Source organism: Podarcis muralis, chromosome 5 (assembly GCF_964188315.1).
Source record: "Podarcis muralis chromosome 5, rPodMur119.hap1.1, whole genome shotgun sequence".
NCBI lineage: Eukaryota > Metazoa > Chordata > Lepidosauria > Squamata > Lacertidae > Podarcis > Podarcis muralis.
The window spans coordinates 99,385,105-99,400,183 of NC_135659.1; the positions used below are offsets into that span (position 1 = coordinate 99,385,105).

General features: G+C 46.9%; 1 protein-coding gene across 5 annotated transcripts in view; it reads left to right on the forward strand.

Moving 5' to 3' along the window:
• The window catches only part of DNMT3B (DNA methyltransferase 3 beta), a 49,901-nt gene extending 37,489 nt beyond the window's left edge, over window positions 1-12,412 (forward strand). For 3 of the 5 annotated variants that reach the window (XM_077929467.1, XM_077929464.1, XM_077929465.1), the window contains 7 exons: window positions 864-948; window positions 2,515-2,660; window positions 3,638-3,988; window positions 4,951-5,036; window positions 5,620-5,689; window positions 6,865-6,983; window positions 9,234-9,517. In XM_077929467.1, coding sequence (XP_077785593.1) covers window positions 864-948; window positions 2,515-2,660; window positions 3,638-3,988; window positions 4,951-5,036; window positions 5,620-5,689; window positions 6,865-6,983; window positions 9,234-9,375 — 999 coding nt within the window. In that variant the 3' untranslated portion in view covers window positions 9,376-9,517. Of the gene's footprint in view, window positions 1-863; window positions 949-2,514; window positions 2,661-3,637; window positions 3,989-4,950; window positions 5,037-5,619; window positions 5,690-6,864; window positions 6,984-9,233; window positions 9,518-11,820 lie in introns of those variants that run through there. The other 2 variants (XM_028735627.2, XM_077929466.1) reach the window with 2 other exon arrangements.
• The last annotated feature ends 2,667 nt before the right edge of the window (window positions 12,413-15,079 follow it).

The window sequence follows — 15,079 nt, forward strand, 5'->3', positions numbered from 1 at the left end:
GGGAACAAGCTGTACTACCAAAATGATTAAAGATTTAAATGATAATTATAGGTTACATTTTAAGGGATGCGGGTGGCGCTGTGGGTAAAACCTCAGTGCCTAGGACTTGCCGATTGCGTGGTCGGCGGTTCAAATCCCCGCGGCGAGGTGAGCTCCCGTCTTTCGGTCCCAGCTCCTGCCCACCTAGCAGTTCGAAAACACCCTTAAGTGCAAGTAGATAAATAGGTACCGCTTTATAGCGGGAAGGTAAACGGCGTTTCCGTGTGCTGCGCTGGTGCTGGCTCGCCAGAGCAGCTTCGTCACGCTGGCCACGTGACCCGGAAGTGTCTCCAGACAGCGCTGGCTCCCAGCCTCTTAAGTGAGATGAGCGCACAACCCTAGAGTCGGACACGACTGGCCCGGATGGGCAGGGGTACCTTTACCTTTACCTTTATAGGTTACATTTTAGTGATCAAGATTTAATATATATTTTTAACCGCCGCTATATCTGAATTGTCTCTATTATACCCATTTGCAATTCAGTGTATTCCTGTTGCATTTTATGATTTTCCTGATATTGTAAGTGACCTGGAACTGGTCTGTGACCGTAATAATAAAATTCTATCCTGAGAACAGGATGCCGGACTAGATGGGCCATGGGCCTGATCCTGCAGCCTATTGTTACGCCACGTTCTTAGGTCCAGTTGGTGACGTGAAACTTGTTCATTTGATTTTTCTTAATGGATAGGATTCACAATTCTTGCATGTGGCAACCTTAGAAGAGGCTTCCTATATTTGCAATGAACTTCAGCCAGTGGGAGAGATGGGCACCTGGCGGCTGGTGGTGCCATTTCCACTCTCTCTCCCCCCTTCTCTTCTCACAGGAGCCACCAAAAATGTACCCTGCCATCCCAGCGGCAAACAGGCGGCCAATCAGAGTGCTGTCTCTCTTTGATGGAATTGCAACAGGTGAGAGACCCCCCCCCCAACGAACTCTGATGTCTGAGAGTCACAGAATTATTTCTTGCACCCTGCCCATCTGACTGGGTTGCCCCAGCCACACAACGAAACGTCCAAAGGGCCTGTCAGGGAACTGACATCAGAGCAAGAGGCGAAGGGGAGGCTCCCAGACGATGCGGGTGAAGGACCCAGCAGCAGGGGGAGAAGCAGCTCAGTAGAGGGGGAAGGAAATCATCGCAACACCAGGGATAAAGGGGGGCAGATGAGGGAAGCGGAGAGAGGGCTCCGGGACTCTTCACTGGACATCAGTGAGGAGAGCACAGGTCCTCCGCTACCCACGCCCTCCCTGCGCAGAAGACTCCCGCACAGTGAGAGGAGGAGGAGACTGGGAGTCAAACAGCTTTTATGCTGGAAGAGGTTTAAGAAACGCCCACTGATGGATTCTGCTAGCGACTGAGGCAGCCACGATGAGAAGGGCTGTGCAGTCAGAACGGTTGAACAAGGCAATTTAGCCTAGAGAGGCGGCAGTTTACGCACAAATAACTCATACCCATTACAGGGCCACACACCAATATGCTAGAAGCTGGATTCAAATCACAGGGTTGCTAGGGCAGTGAGTAGGTCGTTTAGCTGATGGGCAGGTCCATCATTCACTTTGCCAATCTCACCATTTTGTTTCCCTCCTGCTGGTTTAATAACGCATGATGAATGTTAAAAGTAGGACGTCATGTGTCCATGCAGGACTGATCTATACTGGCGACTTATAAATGCGTTATAAAAGTGTGACACCGGGGCACTGTACATCAGTCAATGGGAAATTGCATTGAGAGCTTTACAACTCCTTTTTCTTAGCCTGTTTTTTTTTAGATCAGTGGAGATCCAGCCATAGTTATCAAAACCATTCCTTAAGGTTAAAAACCACGAGTGTATCTCCGCCCCTAGTCCCCTTGCGCAGAGAACGCCCTGGTGGTCCTGCGCTGGGCACAAGCTGTAGCATAGTAATGGCACTGTGAAAAATGTTCGTTGATAACCCTTGAGAAAAAATGCCGCTCTGCCTTGCTAGGTCATAGTGAGGATGGACGAGAACAGCCATCATCACCGCTAAAGGACAGCTCATCCCACAGTGGTGGTCGAGCCTGTGCCCTCCTTCCTTAAGGCCAGTCTGGTTCATTTGACCCCATGTCTATCTCTGTCCATCTCCCTTCCCCTGTCCTGCATCTTCCAGGCTGTCCCATGACATTCGTGATTTGTTTTGGTCCCATCACCGATCTTTCGTTGGCAGTGTTATTCCTCATCAAACGATGTTGCGCATGCATGACGTGTGTGTGTGTGTGTGTGTGTGTGTGTGTGTGTGTGAACAAAACGTGCACCGGGAAATTGTCATTCTCCATGCCACAGTAGCAGCCAGAGCATGCGCATCAACACTGCAGCTCCTGAGAGTCTCTTGTTTCTGTCGGGATGTGGACGCCCTGCGCATCTTGGCTCCCAGAGTTGGAGCTGTTTGCCGGGGAATCCCGAGGGATCTCGCTGGGTCACCTCTTCCATCTCCTCACCCGTGGTGCTTTGACTCTTTAGGCTACCTCGTCCTGCGGGATCTTGGCATCCAGGTGGAGAAGTACGTCGCCTCTGAGATCTGCGAGGAGTCCATAGCCGTGGGAACTGTGCGGCACGAAGGGAACATCAAATACGTGCATGACGTCAGGAACATAACCAAGAAAAATGTAAGGAGATTCTCCACACACGTTCCCTGTGGTCTAGTTGAGGCTTCTTGGCTAAGGCGGCTGGCTGGTTGTATTGGAAGCCGGGTCAAGATGTTTGTTATTATTTATTAAATTTATATACTGACTTCCATAAAGAGACCATGCAGTGGTTTACAACATAACACATCAAGTACATAATATAATAATAGCACAAGGGGAAAAAGGACAAATACCTCCCCACTCCACTTGAAAAGGTCATCTTTTTTTTAATTAGCCAAAGGTTTTGGAGAAGACGAATGTTTTTGCCTGGCACCTAAAGATGTGTAATCAAGGTGCCAAGCAAACCTCCCTGGGGAGAGCATTCCACAAATGGAGAGCCCCTGCAGAAAAAGTCTGTTCCTGTACTCCCACCATCTGGACCTCACGCATAGCTGTCAATGTTTTCCTTTTTTAAAGGGAAATTCCCTTATTCCGAATAGGATTCCTCGCAAGAAAAGGGAAAAGTTGACAGCTATGACCTCACGTGGACGAGGCACACAAAGAAAAGCATCAGATAATACATTTATTTATTGAAAAGAATTTATATAGTGCTTGCTTGTGGTTTAAAAGATGTTTATTTTATTATAAATAACCATGGTGAGAAGAGGATGCTGGGCTCCTTTGGGCCTGATCCAGCTGTCTGGCTCTTCTGGGGTAGTAGTAGTAGTAGTAGTAATAGTAATAATAATAATAATAATAATAATAATAATAATATTTATACCCCACCAATCTGGCTGGGTTTCACCAGCATCTCTGGGCGGCTTCCAACAGAATATTAAAATACAATAGTCTATTAAACATTAAAAGCTTCCCTAAACTTCCCTATAGCTTGTTTAGCTTATACGTAAATCCGGCGCTGATTTTGTGAAGCCCCAGAAGCCTAGGATTTACAAACAGGACAGGCAACATGACTTAGCACTTGACCCTGCAAAACCCATTGCTCTGCTTGCCCGTTGCAGATTGACGAATGGGGCCCTTTTGACCTGGTGATTGGCGGAAGCCCCTGCAACGACCTCTCCATCGTCAACCCTGCCAGGAAGGGCCTGTATGGTAAGCAGCCCTTGAACGGATGGGGGCTCTCAGCTTGGCTCCTCAACCCAGAAGTTATTATTTTTTTTAATGTCCTACATTCCTTTGAACCACCTGTCTTCCTCCTTGCAGAGGGGACCGGGCGACTCTTCTTCGAGTTCTACCACCTTCTCAATTACACGCGCCCCAAAGCCGGGGAGGAGCGCCCCTTCTTTTGGCTGTTTGAGAACGTCGTGGCCATGCGCATCAACGACAAGAGGGACATCTCTCGTTTCCTGGAGGTAAAGGCTGGGGGGTCAGTCTTTTCCTCAAGGGCCAGAAACTTTTGAAAAACAAAAGGAAAAAAAACAGAGGATGATTGAGAACGCCCTTGACCTCTGCAAAATGTGCTTGCAATTATTTATTGAAGGCATGGATCATGCTTTCGCATGGGTGGGTTCTAATAGGGGCAGACTAGAAGGTAGAACCAGGATGCGGGTGGCGCTGTGGGTTAAACCACAGAGCCTAGGAATCCCCGCGACGGGGTGAGCTCCCGTTGCTCGGTCCCTGCTCCTGCCAACCGAGCAGTTCGAAAGCAAAGTGCAAGTAGATAAATAGCTACCGCTCCGGTGGGAAGGTAAACGGCGTTTCCGTGCACTGCTCTGGTTCGCCAGAAGCGGCTTAGTCATGCTGGCCACATGACCCGGAAGCGGTATGCCGGCTCCTTCGGCCAGAAAAGCGAGATGAGCGCACAACCCCAGAGTTGGCCATGACTGGCCCTAATGGTCAGGGGTCCCTTTACCTTTACCTTAGAAGGTAGAACAAGGCTTTTGGGGTGTTAAGTGAATGCCTATTAGCGGGATGCCCTGTTGTGTAAGACCTTCCTGTGCCCGTGTTTCATCCAAAACCCTTTAAATGATTTTTGTTGTACTGTCCACCTCTTTTCCATTTCCCTTTTCATAATTGGTGCCCCTGCACTTAAGGACCTTGCTCAGCTCCTTTGCGTGGCCTCGCTCTGATGACCGTGCAGCGGGCTGTTCACAATCGGTGTACAACCGATTCTAGGAATCCATTCACTGTATTTTTTCCGTGTATAAAGGTAAAGGAAAAAGGACCCCTGGACACTAGGTCCAGTCGTGGCCGACTCTGTAATTCATCTTTCTGACTTTTGGAGTTGCTTGTTTTTCCCCAAGCTGCATCTAATCCTGCTGTCAAAGGATCCTTCTGCCGCTTCGTCCCTAACTTTGTCCCTTTTTGTCTTCAGTGTAACCCTATTATGATTGATGCCGTCAAAGTCTCGGCTGCACACCGGGCACGATACTTCTGGGGGAATCTGCCTGGGATGAACAGGTAATTTAGAAGCCCCTCTTGTGGGCGGGAGTTCCATAGTTTAACTCTTGCACTGTATGAAGAAGGACTTCCTTTTCTCTGTCCTGAATCTTCCATCGCTCAGCTTCATCGGGTGTCCACAAGCTCCAGTGTGATGAGGGAGAAAAACATCCCTCTCCCAGGTCCCCCAAAGCTGGGGTCTTCAGCTGTTTTTGGACTACAACTCCCATCATCCCTAGCTTGCAGGACCAGTGGTCAGGGATGATGGGAACTGTAGTCCAAAAAAACAGCTGGAGACCCCAGCTTTGGAGGGAAATCACGTGTTCTGTGCATAATTTTATAAATTCTGTCCTGTTGCCTCTTACTTGCCTTTTCTGTAAACTAAAAAGTCCCAAATGCTGCAACCTTTGCAGTTGAGTTGCTCCATGCCCTTGATCATTTTGGGAGTCCTCTTCTGAACCTTTCCAAACACTACAACAACCACAACAACATGCGCTCGGCAACATATAGAGGGCCAAAGTTTCCCCACGTTGCTGTAAAACGATAAGCTTGGAGGACAATGGGGCAGTGGCTTAAGAGAGTAATTCACTTTGTCTTTTCTTAGGCCCCTGGTAGCTTCGACGACGGATAAACTTGAACTTCAGGACTGCTTGGAGTACGGCAGAACAGCCAAGGTACTTGTACTCTCCCCCCATTTCAAGTATTTCCTCCATTCTTATTCCCCCCCTCCTTTCTTATGAATGATCCAGGGGGGAAGAAAGGTAATGACAACCTTTGCCAACCCAGTGACCTCCAGATGTTGTTGGCCAACAACAGCTGGAAGGTCCAAGGTTGGCAAAGGGCTGGGCTATGGAATGCCCCCTGGGTCTCTCGTCCTGCAAATTATGTCCCAGATTGCCTGTATTATATCTCTAGTGGACCCTGGGGTGCCCCTCTTCTCAGCCCCTCTTTCCTGCTGCCCCCCCCCCATTTGAGGCTCTTTATGTCGAATGAAACTGCGAGACACTCTCCCTTCTGTCTCTCGCTTGCTCTACTTGTGAGCAAAGAACTCAGACATTCCACAGATGTGACAAAATGAAGACCAAAATGGATCTCTTGGTTGGAGGGGGCGGTTGCGCCACTAAGGGGACATTGTCCCCTCTGAGGAAGAGATGCAAAGACCCTCTTTCACATTCCTGAAGGCCCGGCAGTGACCTCCCAGCGGCTGCTTTTCATCTGGATATTTTTAGCTGCCTTCTGGGCAAAATACCTCACCCCCCGCCCCCCGCCACTTGAAGGCATACCAGTGACATCTGAGCGCATTTCTGGCTGATGGATGAGAAGCCTAAAATCACTGGACAGAGCCAGCCTCCCTCCCTTCCTATGCTGGAAGGCATTAATGCTACCACTTTCTGGAAACCTTCACACTGAGGTCCTTGTATTTTTTTGGGTGTGTGTGGTCATTTGTAGGGACGCGGGTGGCGCTGTGGGTTAAACCACAGAGCCTAGGGCTTGCCGATCAGAAGGTCGGTGGTTCAAATCCCCGTGACAGGGTGAGCTCCCGTTGCTCGGTCCCTGCTCCTGGCAACCTAGCTGTTCGAAAGTATGAAGTGCAAGTAGATAAATAGGTACCACTCCAGCGGGAAGGTAAACGGCGTTTCCGTGCACTGCTCTGGTTCGCCAGAAGTGGCTTAGTCCTGCTGGCCACATGACCCGAAAGCTGTACACCGGCTCCCTTGGCCAGTAAAGCAAGATGAGCGCCGCAACCCCAGAGTCCTCCCCAACTGGACCTAATGGTCAGGGGTCCTTTAGGGTGGTCATTTGTTGTGTGTGTTTTTTTAAAAAAATGTTTGCTTTTCTTCTCTTTCAGTTGAAAAAGGTCCAGACCATCACCACAAAGTCTAATTCCATCAGGCAGGGGAAAGCCCAGACTTTCCCAGTGCGGATGAATGGCAAGGACGACAATTTGTGGTGCACTGAATTGGAAAGGTGGGATACAAGGGCGGGTGGAATAATGGCGCATGGCGGGGGGGGGGGGGGAGGGAGAGATGAAGGGAAACAGGCAGGGGCTGCCCAGGAAATTCTTTTCTTCAGAGCAGTTGGGGCTCCAGCCTCTCTTCAAGAGGAGCAAATATTTGTTTTCCCGCAAAGGGGTGCATGTTAAAGGTTATTTGTCATGGAGTAGTTACTTCTACCGCTCTTGCAATTGTTATGATTTGTTCCTGTTGTTATTCATTATTAGACTTATCAGTTGCTTGTTACCTAACTAGGTCTCCAAGTGACTTACGTTTGAAAACATAAATGTAAACGCATTACACCACAGGGGAGGAAATGAGGCAAAACAATTTAATTTATTTGAGAATAATATTTATCTGTACCTTGGCATCATAATCGCAGTAGTTTAAAATTATATAAAACCATACAGTAAAATCATAAATGTTAAAAGCAAGTTAAAACCAAAAGAATGAAAAAGAAACATCAGTGGACCGGTGTGGGGTATGGGTGTATTCTTAATTGCCTGACTAATAATGATAATAAAAATAATAATACCCCGCCCATTTGGCTGGGTTGTCCCAGCCACTCTGCATAGGCCTGGCAGAATAGAAAAGTTTTCAGCAATTCAAGGCTCTGGTTTCCCCTCTAATGGCTTTAATGGCTTGAGACCACAATACATTTCCTCATGTGAACCTGCCCAGACGCTGGAATCATCACCATACGCGGAGACCCTTCTCTGCACATCACATCCAAAGGGCGTGGAGGAGAAAACGGGCCTTCTCTGCGATTGCTCCCTTTCTATGGAGCGCTCTCTTTGCGGAGGCCCTCTTGCAGGGCCGGCCCACCCAAGAGGCAAGATGTGGCAACCGCCTTGGGCGGCCGTATCCATGGGGCAGCAATTCCGGCCTCCAAGGACTGTGTTGCATGCTGCTACCACCACAGCAGCACTTGCGGGACAATCCTTGGAGGCAGGATCTGACCTGTGGCACCTGGAAAGTGACATCTTGGTGAATATTAGGAGGCTCTGCCAGTTTCCTCCCTCCATTCTTCCCAGTGTAAATCTTTATTCCCGTCTTGTTCCAGGTGTACATCTTTGCACGCCTCTTCTTCCCTCGAGGGGGAGGTGGTGCCATTTTTCGGTTCATCTCAGGTGCCAAAGTGTCTTGGGGCAGTCCTGCCATCTGGGCACCACCTTCATCGATGTTTCTGCAATAGGCAGAGATGTCTTGTTTCCCCGGCATATGATAGTCTTGGTTTTTTTTTATTAATTTTTTTATTCATCTTCCAATACAAAATTATACAATCAAAACATCTTTTCTTTTTATCACCAATTTCACCTTTTTGACTTCCCTCAGCTTGTCTGATAATCCCCCATTTTACTCACTTCGGCATACGATAGTCTTGTTGCTAGGTTTCATGTTGCTTATGTAATTTTAATAATAATAATAATAATAATAATAATAATAATAATAATAATAATAATAATAATAATTTATTATTTATACCCCACCCATCTGATAATAATAATAATTTATTATTTATACCCCACCCATCTGGCTGGGTTTCCCCAGCCACTCTGTGCGGCTTCCAACAGAACACTAAAATACAATAACCTATTAAACATAAAAAGCTTCCCTAAACAGGGCTGCCTTCAGATGTCTTCTATAAGTTTGGTAGTTGTTGTTCTCCTTGACATCGGCTGGGAGGGCGTTCCACAGGGCGGGTGCCACTACCGAGAAGGCCCTCTGCCTGGTTCCCTGTAACTTGGCTTCTCGCAGGGAGGGAACTGCCAGAAGGCCCTCAGAGTTGGACCTCGGTGTCCGGGCTGAATGAAGGGGGTGGAGATGCTCCTTCAGGTATACAGGACCGAGGCCGTTTAGGGCTTTAAATGGCCAACACTTTGAATTGTGCTCGGAAACGTACTGGGAGCCAGTGTAGGTCTTTCAAGACCGGTGTTATGTGGTCCTGGCGGCCGCTCCCAGTCACCAGTCCAGCTGCTGCATTCTGGATTAGTTGTAGTTTCCAGGTCACCTTCAGAGGCAGCTCCACGTAGAGCGCATTGCAGTAGTCCAAGCGAGAGATAACCAGAGCATGCACCACTCTGGCCAGACAGTCTGTGGGCAGGGAGGGTCTCAGCCTGCGTACCAGATTATAGGTTTAGTGGCTGTACATTGCTTTGGGGCTTCCTTTTTTTAAGGAAAATCAGAGAAACTAAACTAACCACTCTCTTTGCTGCCAACACAGGATCTTTGGCTTCCCCCACCATTACACCGACTTGTCCAACATGGGGCGTGGAACTCGCCAGAAGCTGCTTGGCAGGGCGTGGAGTGTCCCGGTCATCCGCCACCTGTTTGCTCCGCTCAAGGATTATTTTGCCTGCGACTAGGGAGCAGGTGGGGTGCCCAGGTCTCCTTTGAGCAAGCAGCCTTGGGAGAGGAGGGCGGCAAGGAGCTTGGAACGACACCCTCCTGCAAATGCGACCCACAGCACAGCACCTCCCCTTCGCCACCTTCTGCAAGCGCCACCATGGAGACTGGAAGGATGGGAATGTTCCTTTCCATCAATACTGACATTTCTAAAAGGTCAAAAGACCTCTGTTTACTCACCGTGCAAAACACTGTTGTGTCCATGGAGGGACACGACTGCAGCATTAGCCAACCATTTCCCCTAAGATCAATGTCAGTCGCTGCCTGACTGAAAGGCAGTTTTCTGACGGGCTGTACGAAAACCCCCCAAACTTGAAAAATAATTTTTAAAAGGATGAGCGACAGAATCTCTCCAGGGACAATCATGAAGAAACCAAAATTGCAGCAACAATCCTGCCTTGCTGTGTTTTGTACACTGGAAACAATCAGGATAAGTCGAGGAGACTCTTCTCCTTTTTATCCTTCTTTTTAAACTATATATATAAATATATAGAACAAAAACTTTTTTTAAAAAAGCGAGACACTTGGCTGCTGCTTTTTTCAGCGTTATGTGTGAATGGTGGAAATTCCTCAAGAGGAGTTTAGTTGAAACACAAGTGTGGGATAATTATAGTAGCTAGAGCAAAAGAAAATCGACCAACCAACTCTGCCAAATGCATCCAGGTATACTTTTAAACTACTAATCTATCTTAAAAAAACATGCTGTTAAAGTTAACATACAGTCCACCTGGAATTTTCTTGCACAGACCCATTGAAGTGACCCAGAGGCCCTTGCAAGAGCCCCTCTGAGCTTCCCCACAAATTATTGTTTCACTTGGGGGGCAGAGAAGATCTCGGGGGCTGTTCTCTTGGCCTTCGGGGTTGAGCAAAGGGGAATAAGAGCGTCACGTTTGGCCCCCACCCTCCAAAAAATTCTGCAAATGCCTATGCTGCTGTGGACTCACAACCTGTAGGACACGTTGATCTTTGTTTGCAATGCCCCCAACAGGACTTCATGCAGAGGGACATCAGGTCTGAAACTTATTGATGCTGCTATTTTCCTCATGAATGTTTGCTCCGTTCCCCCAACCCTAACTTGGCATTACCTTGTACCGCTGGCTTTGTTACGGAAAGGAAATGACATCCGTCTGCTGGGGCAACTTGTTTTTGTAGGTCGTCTCTCTTTCCACCCATCAAGGCACTGCCATGTGCTAAGAAGCAGCGTTTGATACAGTGGATACGATGCAACTCAATGGGTTCTTTCCCATGGAGGATGGAGCTGGAGAGATCCTTTCACGTGCCTCCTGGTTCTGTGCCACTTGCCAAAGAAAGGAGACCTTTTTCGGATCAGGCAGCTGTGGGGACGTGCTTTTCTAGCCCACAACTTCTCAAGCAGCCTTCCCCAACCCTGGTGGCTTCTAGGTTGGGAAAGACTGCTATGGAGGTTGCCATAGCGCTTGACTTGATGTCAAGGAGAATGGGTAGCAGGTTGGCCAAGAATCATTCAGGGGAAAAAGGAAGCTCCACTGATAGGAATGAGAGCAAGCAGAAGGGCACGACTGTGGGCACACACTCCTCGCATTCGTTCCATTGGCTTGTGAGCAGGAGACCTTCCTAGTGGACACGTCGCAGATTGTTCAATATTGTTCCCCACGCGCCATCAGTATTTCAAGGTCCAAGCTGTGCTCCAAGCTCCCCCACTGAACAACAGCCAAAAACATCTTGCTCGGGGAACATACTAAGTATGGCAGAGATGCCCTCCTCTGCTCCCCAGCATAGCTGCAGCAATGTCAGCTTTGCCCAGATTTATCTCCAGCAGGCATTGCATCAGATTGGGCTGTTGGCTGGAAGTTCTCCTTCACCGCCTGGGTCCTTCAGGAAGCAACAGCTCAGGGAAGCCGATTCAAACCAGAGAAGGAAGCTTTCCTCCTCCTTCTCTACCTTTTGCTTGACCCAGGTATCATCTCTCTCATCCGTGCCACTGCTGAAGAAACTGCCAACACTGGAGTAGTGAATTGGTCCTACGTTTTGGGAACTGCTGTCTTATTTTAAGAGTGCCGGCGATAAGCTGGAGTCTGTACTTTCTGCTTGCGAATGAACGCCAGTAATCTTGAGCTGAGATGCCTCGGAAGACACATTACAGGAGCGGGTACCAGGTCTGGCTTATTTGGAATACCTGGGCTTGAAACCATCACCCTCCCATGTGCTGGAATTCCACTGATTTTCCTGCCATATGAATGGATCTTAAGATAAACAGGTAGCAAGTGAGCCACTGAGCAGAAACCACATGGGCTCCTCTGAGCCCAAGCTTTGTCCATGGAAATCAAACGGCTGGAATGGAAATGGAAATGTATGTAACTCAAGAAAGGGAGTTAACCATATGTGCCTTCTTGTCCTTTATTTTCTTTTATTATTTTGTTTTCCAGACCAGATCTGCCATTTCAACAAGTTTAGGCTTCTTCGCTAAAAACAGTAAGACTTGAAAGACCCTCCATCAGAGGAGGACAAGTTGTAGGAAGCAAGGTAGAAAAAGAAACTGAGGAGACTGTCTACTTGTGAAACTTGCACAAAAAGTTAGCAATAACTATAATGTCTGTTCCTGGGCAAAATCCACTATTTTACTGCATTTTTGCCTCTTCTTAAAGATGCTTTTCAGGCATGTTGTTGTGACAATGTTTTATAAGGTTTTCCTGTCTCTTGTTGGTGCTATATTTTTAGAATTTTTTGATGCCAAAACTGTTTTTTTATACTATCGTTTTTATAAAAACATATGACAAACTTGTTTTTCTCTTTTTGTTTGTTTCTATTGTTTTGATTTTTATGAGCTTCATGAAGCGGAAGCTCAGTACCAAAGTGAACATCTGAGCCTTTGCAAGGGGGAAATTGGGTGCTGTTGTGTTTTTCTGTGTTTGTGTGTTTTGTTTTTGTTTTTTTACTGGAAATGAAAACAACTGGTTTCTAAAGAGTTTACCTCGAACATTTTCCATTGTTTAATTAAAGTCAGTGTTCTATAACTGATCACCCGCTTGTTCGTTCTCTCTTTATTTAATGATGTGTCTTAATTGGGAGTGGCTTACTTCTCACCCTGGAGGAGTGGGTGGCTGGGGGGATATTGGGAATGCACACAAGTTTGCATCTTTGGTGGCAATAGGATTAGAGTCGGTCCAGGCACAAGAGTTTTGCATTCCATGAGAATGTTGAAAAGAAGGGAAGTGAACTGCAGGTCCAGTCTCGGTTATTTCATGCTAAGGACCATATTGCCTGGAGAAATCTGTAGGAGGCAGGAGGGATGTTGCTGGGAATCTGAAGTGGGGAGAGTTCTGTCATGCTGGTGGGCTTCCCATAGCCGAATTCAGTTTCCTGAATTGCTCTCAAATCCAGCCATGGCTGTATCCCAGGTGCAGTTGCCCCAGGTGCAGTTGTAAAATGAAACCAAGAGCAAGCTGTCAAAAGTAAGATTGCAAAGCACCCTGCTCGTTTTCAAAAATACGACTGAATGATTAGTAACAAAGATTGGCACAATATAATAACGCTTAATATTAATACAGTCATACCTCGAGTTGAATGTGCTTCGGGATGAGTGCATTCAATTTGCGCTCCACGGCAACCCGGAAGTAACGGAGCACGTTACTTCCCTTTTTTTTAATAAATAATTTTTATTAATTTTCCAAGCATATAATAAAAACAATCAAACAAAACAAACAAAACATACAAACATATAAACATGTATACTTTCGTAATCTTATCTTCCTACACCTTGCTTCCCGGACTTCCCCATACCTACCCTTTTCTGCATCCTTGTTTTTACCTTTCTTCAGCAACCCTCCAACTGATTAATTAATTCACTTTCATTCTAATTTCCTTAACTTATTGTTTACAGCTGCAATTCTCTATTTCTTAACCCCTTAACATCTCATTACACTTCAATTTTACAACAATTTTTAAGGTAAATTTTAAATTTCTTCCAGTCTTCTTCCACTGTCTCTTTCCCCTGGTCACGGATTCTGCCGGTCATCTCTGCCAGTCCCATGTAGTCGATCACCTTCGTCTGCCATTCTTCCAGAGTGGGTAGTTCTTGTGTCTTCCAATACTTTGCCAAAAGAATTCTTGCTGCTGCAGTAGCATACATAAAAAACGTCCTATCCTTCCTTGTCACCAATTGGCCAACCATGCCCAGGAGAAAAGCCTCAGGCTTTTTAGAGAAGGTCCATTTAAGAACCTTCTTAATTTCATTATAGATCATTTCCCAAAAGGCTTTAATCTTCGGGCAGGTCCACCAAAGGTGATAAAAGGTACCTTCCAGCATTTGTTGTTGGGCAAATGATAAATTTTTGCAAGCTTGACTGGGGTCATGTACCACCTATAAATCATTTTCATAATGTTTTCTCTTAATGCATTACATGCCGTAAACTTAACACCAGTATTCCATAACTGTTCCCAGTCAGCAAACATAATATCGGAGCATGTTACTTCTGGGTTTTGCCGCTCGCGCATGCGCAGATGCTCAAAATGACGTCACGTACATTTGAGGAAGCGGCGAAACATGGCACGCGCAGACGCATTGTCGCGTCTTGCATTCCGTTCGGGATGTGAACGGGGCTCCGGAACGGATCCTGTTTGCATCCTGAGGTACCACTGTACCACATTTTCAGGTGATCAAATGGCTTAGTGTTCCCTATTTAGTTGCAATCTCCACAACACTCCTAAAAAGCAATTTGCAGCACTTTAAAAGACTTAAACACACATTTGTTCTGGCATAAGCTTCCGTGAATTCAAAATTCACTTATTAGCTGGTGGATAAGGAGAAGCCTTACGATTTCCTTATTCTTTCTCCTGTAACATATAAGAGCTTGATATATAACTCAGTAGAAAAGGGTCTGAACAAACACTCTGGATGTGTGGGTGGGAAGTCAATGCATGAAAAGATGTAACTATTTAACAAAACTTATACAAAATTCACTTCTTAGCTGGCAGGTAAGGAGAAGCATTAAAATTTCCTTAAGTTTGTATTCAAGTGGCATCAACCCACGGTAGTGTGTGCCATCCTTAGCCAATCTGGTGACATGGCTTTGCTCCATAACAATCCAAAGCAAACATCATCATTAGTTAGCAGAGTAAACACAATGCAGGGTTCCAAAAAACAAAAAAACAACAACAAAACTCTGAAACAATCAGCTTCATCCTGTAATTATTTATTGAAGGTAGAATGAGCATAAAGGTAAAGGTAAAGGTACCCCTGCCCGTACGGGCCAGTCTTGACAGACTCTAGGGTTGTGCGCTCATCTCACTCAAGAGGCCGGGGGCCAGCGCTGTTCGGAGACACTTCCGGGTCACGTGGCCAGCGTGACATCGCTGCTCTGGCGAGCCAGAGCCGCACACGGAAACACCGTTTACCTTCCCGCTGGTAAGCGGTCCCTATTTATCTACTTGCACCTGGGGGTGCTTTCGAACTGCTAGGTTGGCAGGTGCTGGGACCGAGCAGCGGGAGCGCACCCCGCCACGGGGATTCGAACCGCCGACATTTCGATCAGCAAGCCCTAGGCGCTGAGGCTTTTACCCACAGCGCCACCCATGTCTCACAAATCCAACTCTTTCAGGATTGGCATAGCCTGTTAAGAAAAACCCAGTTGCAATAAAAACTGAATTTACACTTACAATAAGACTAAAATGTAGTCCTTAAACATA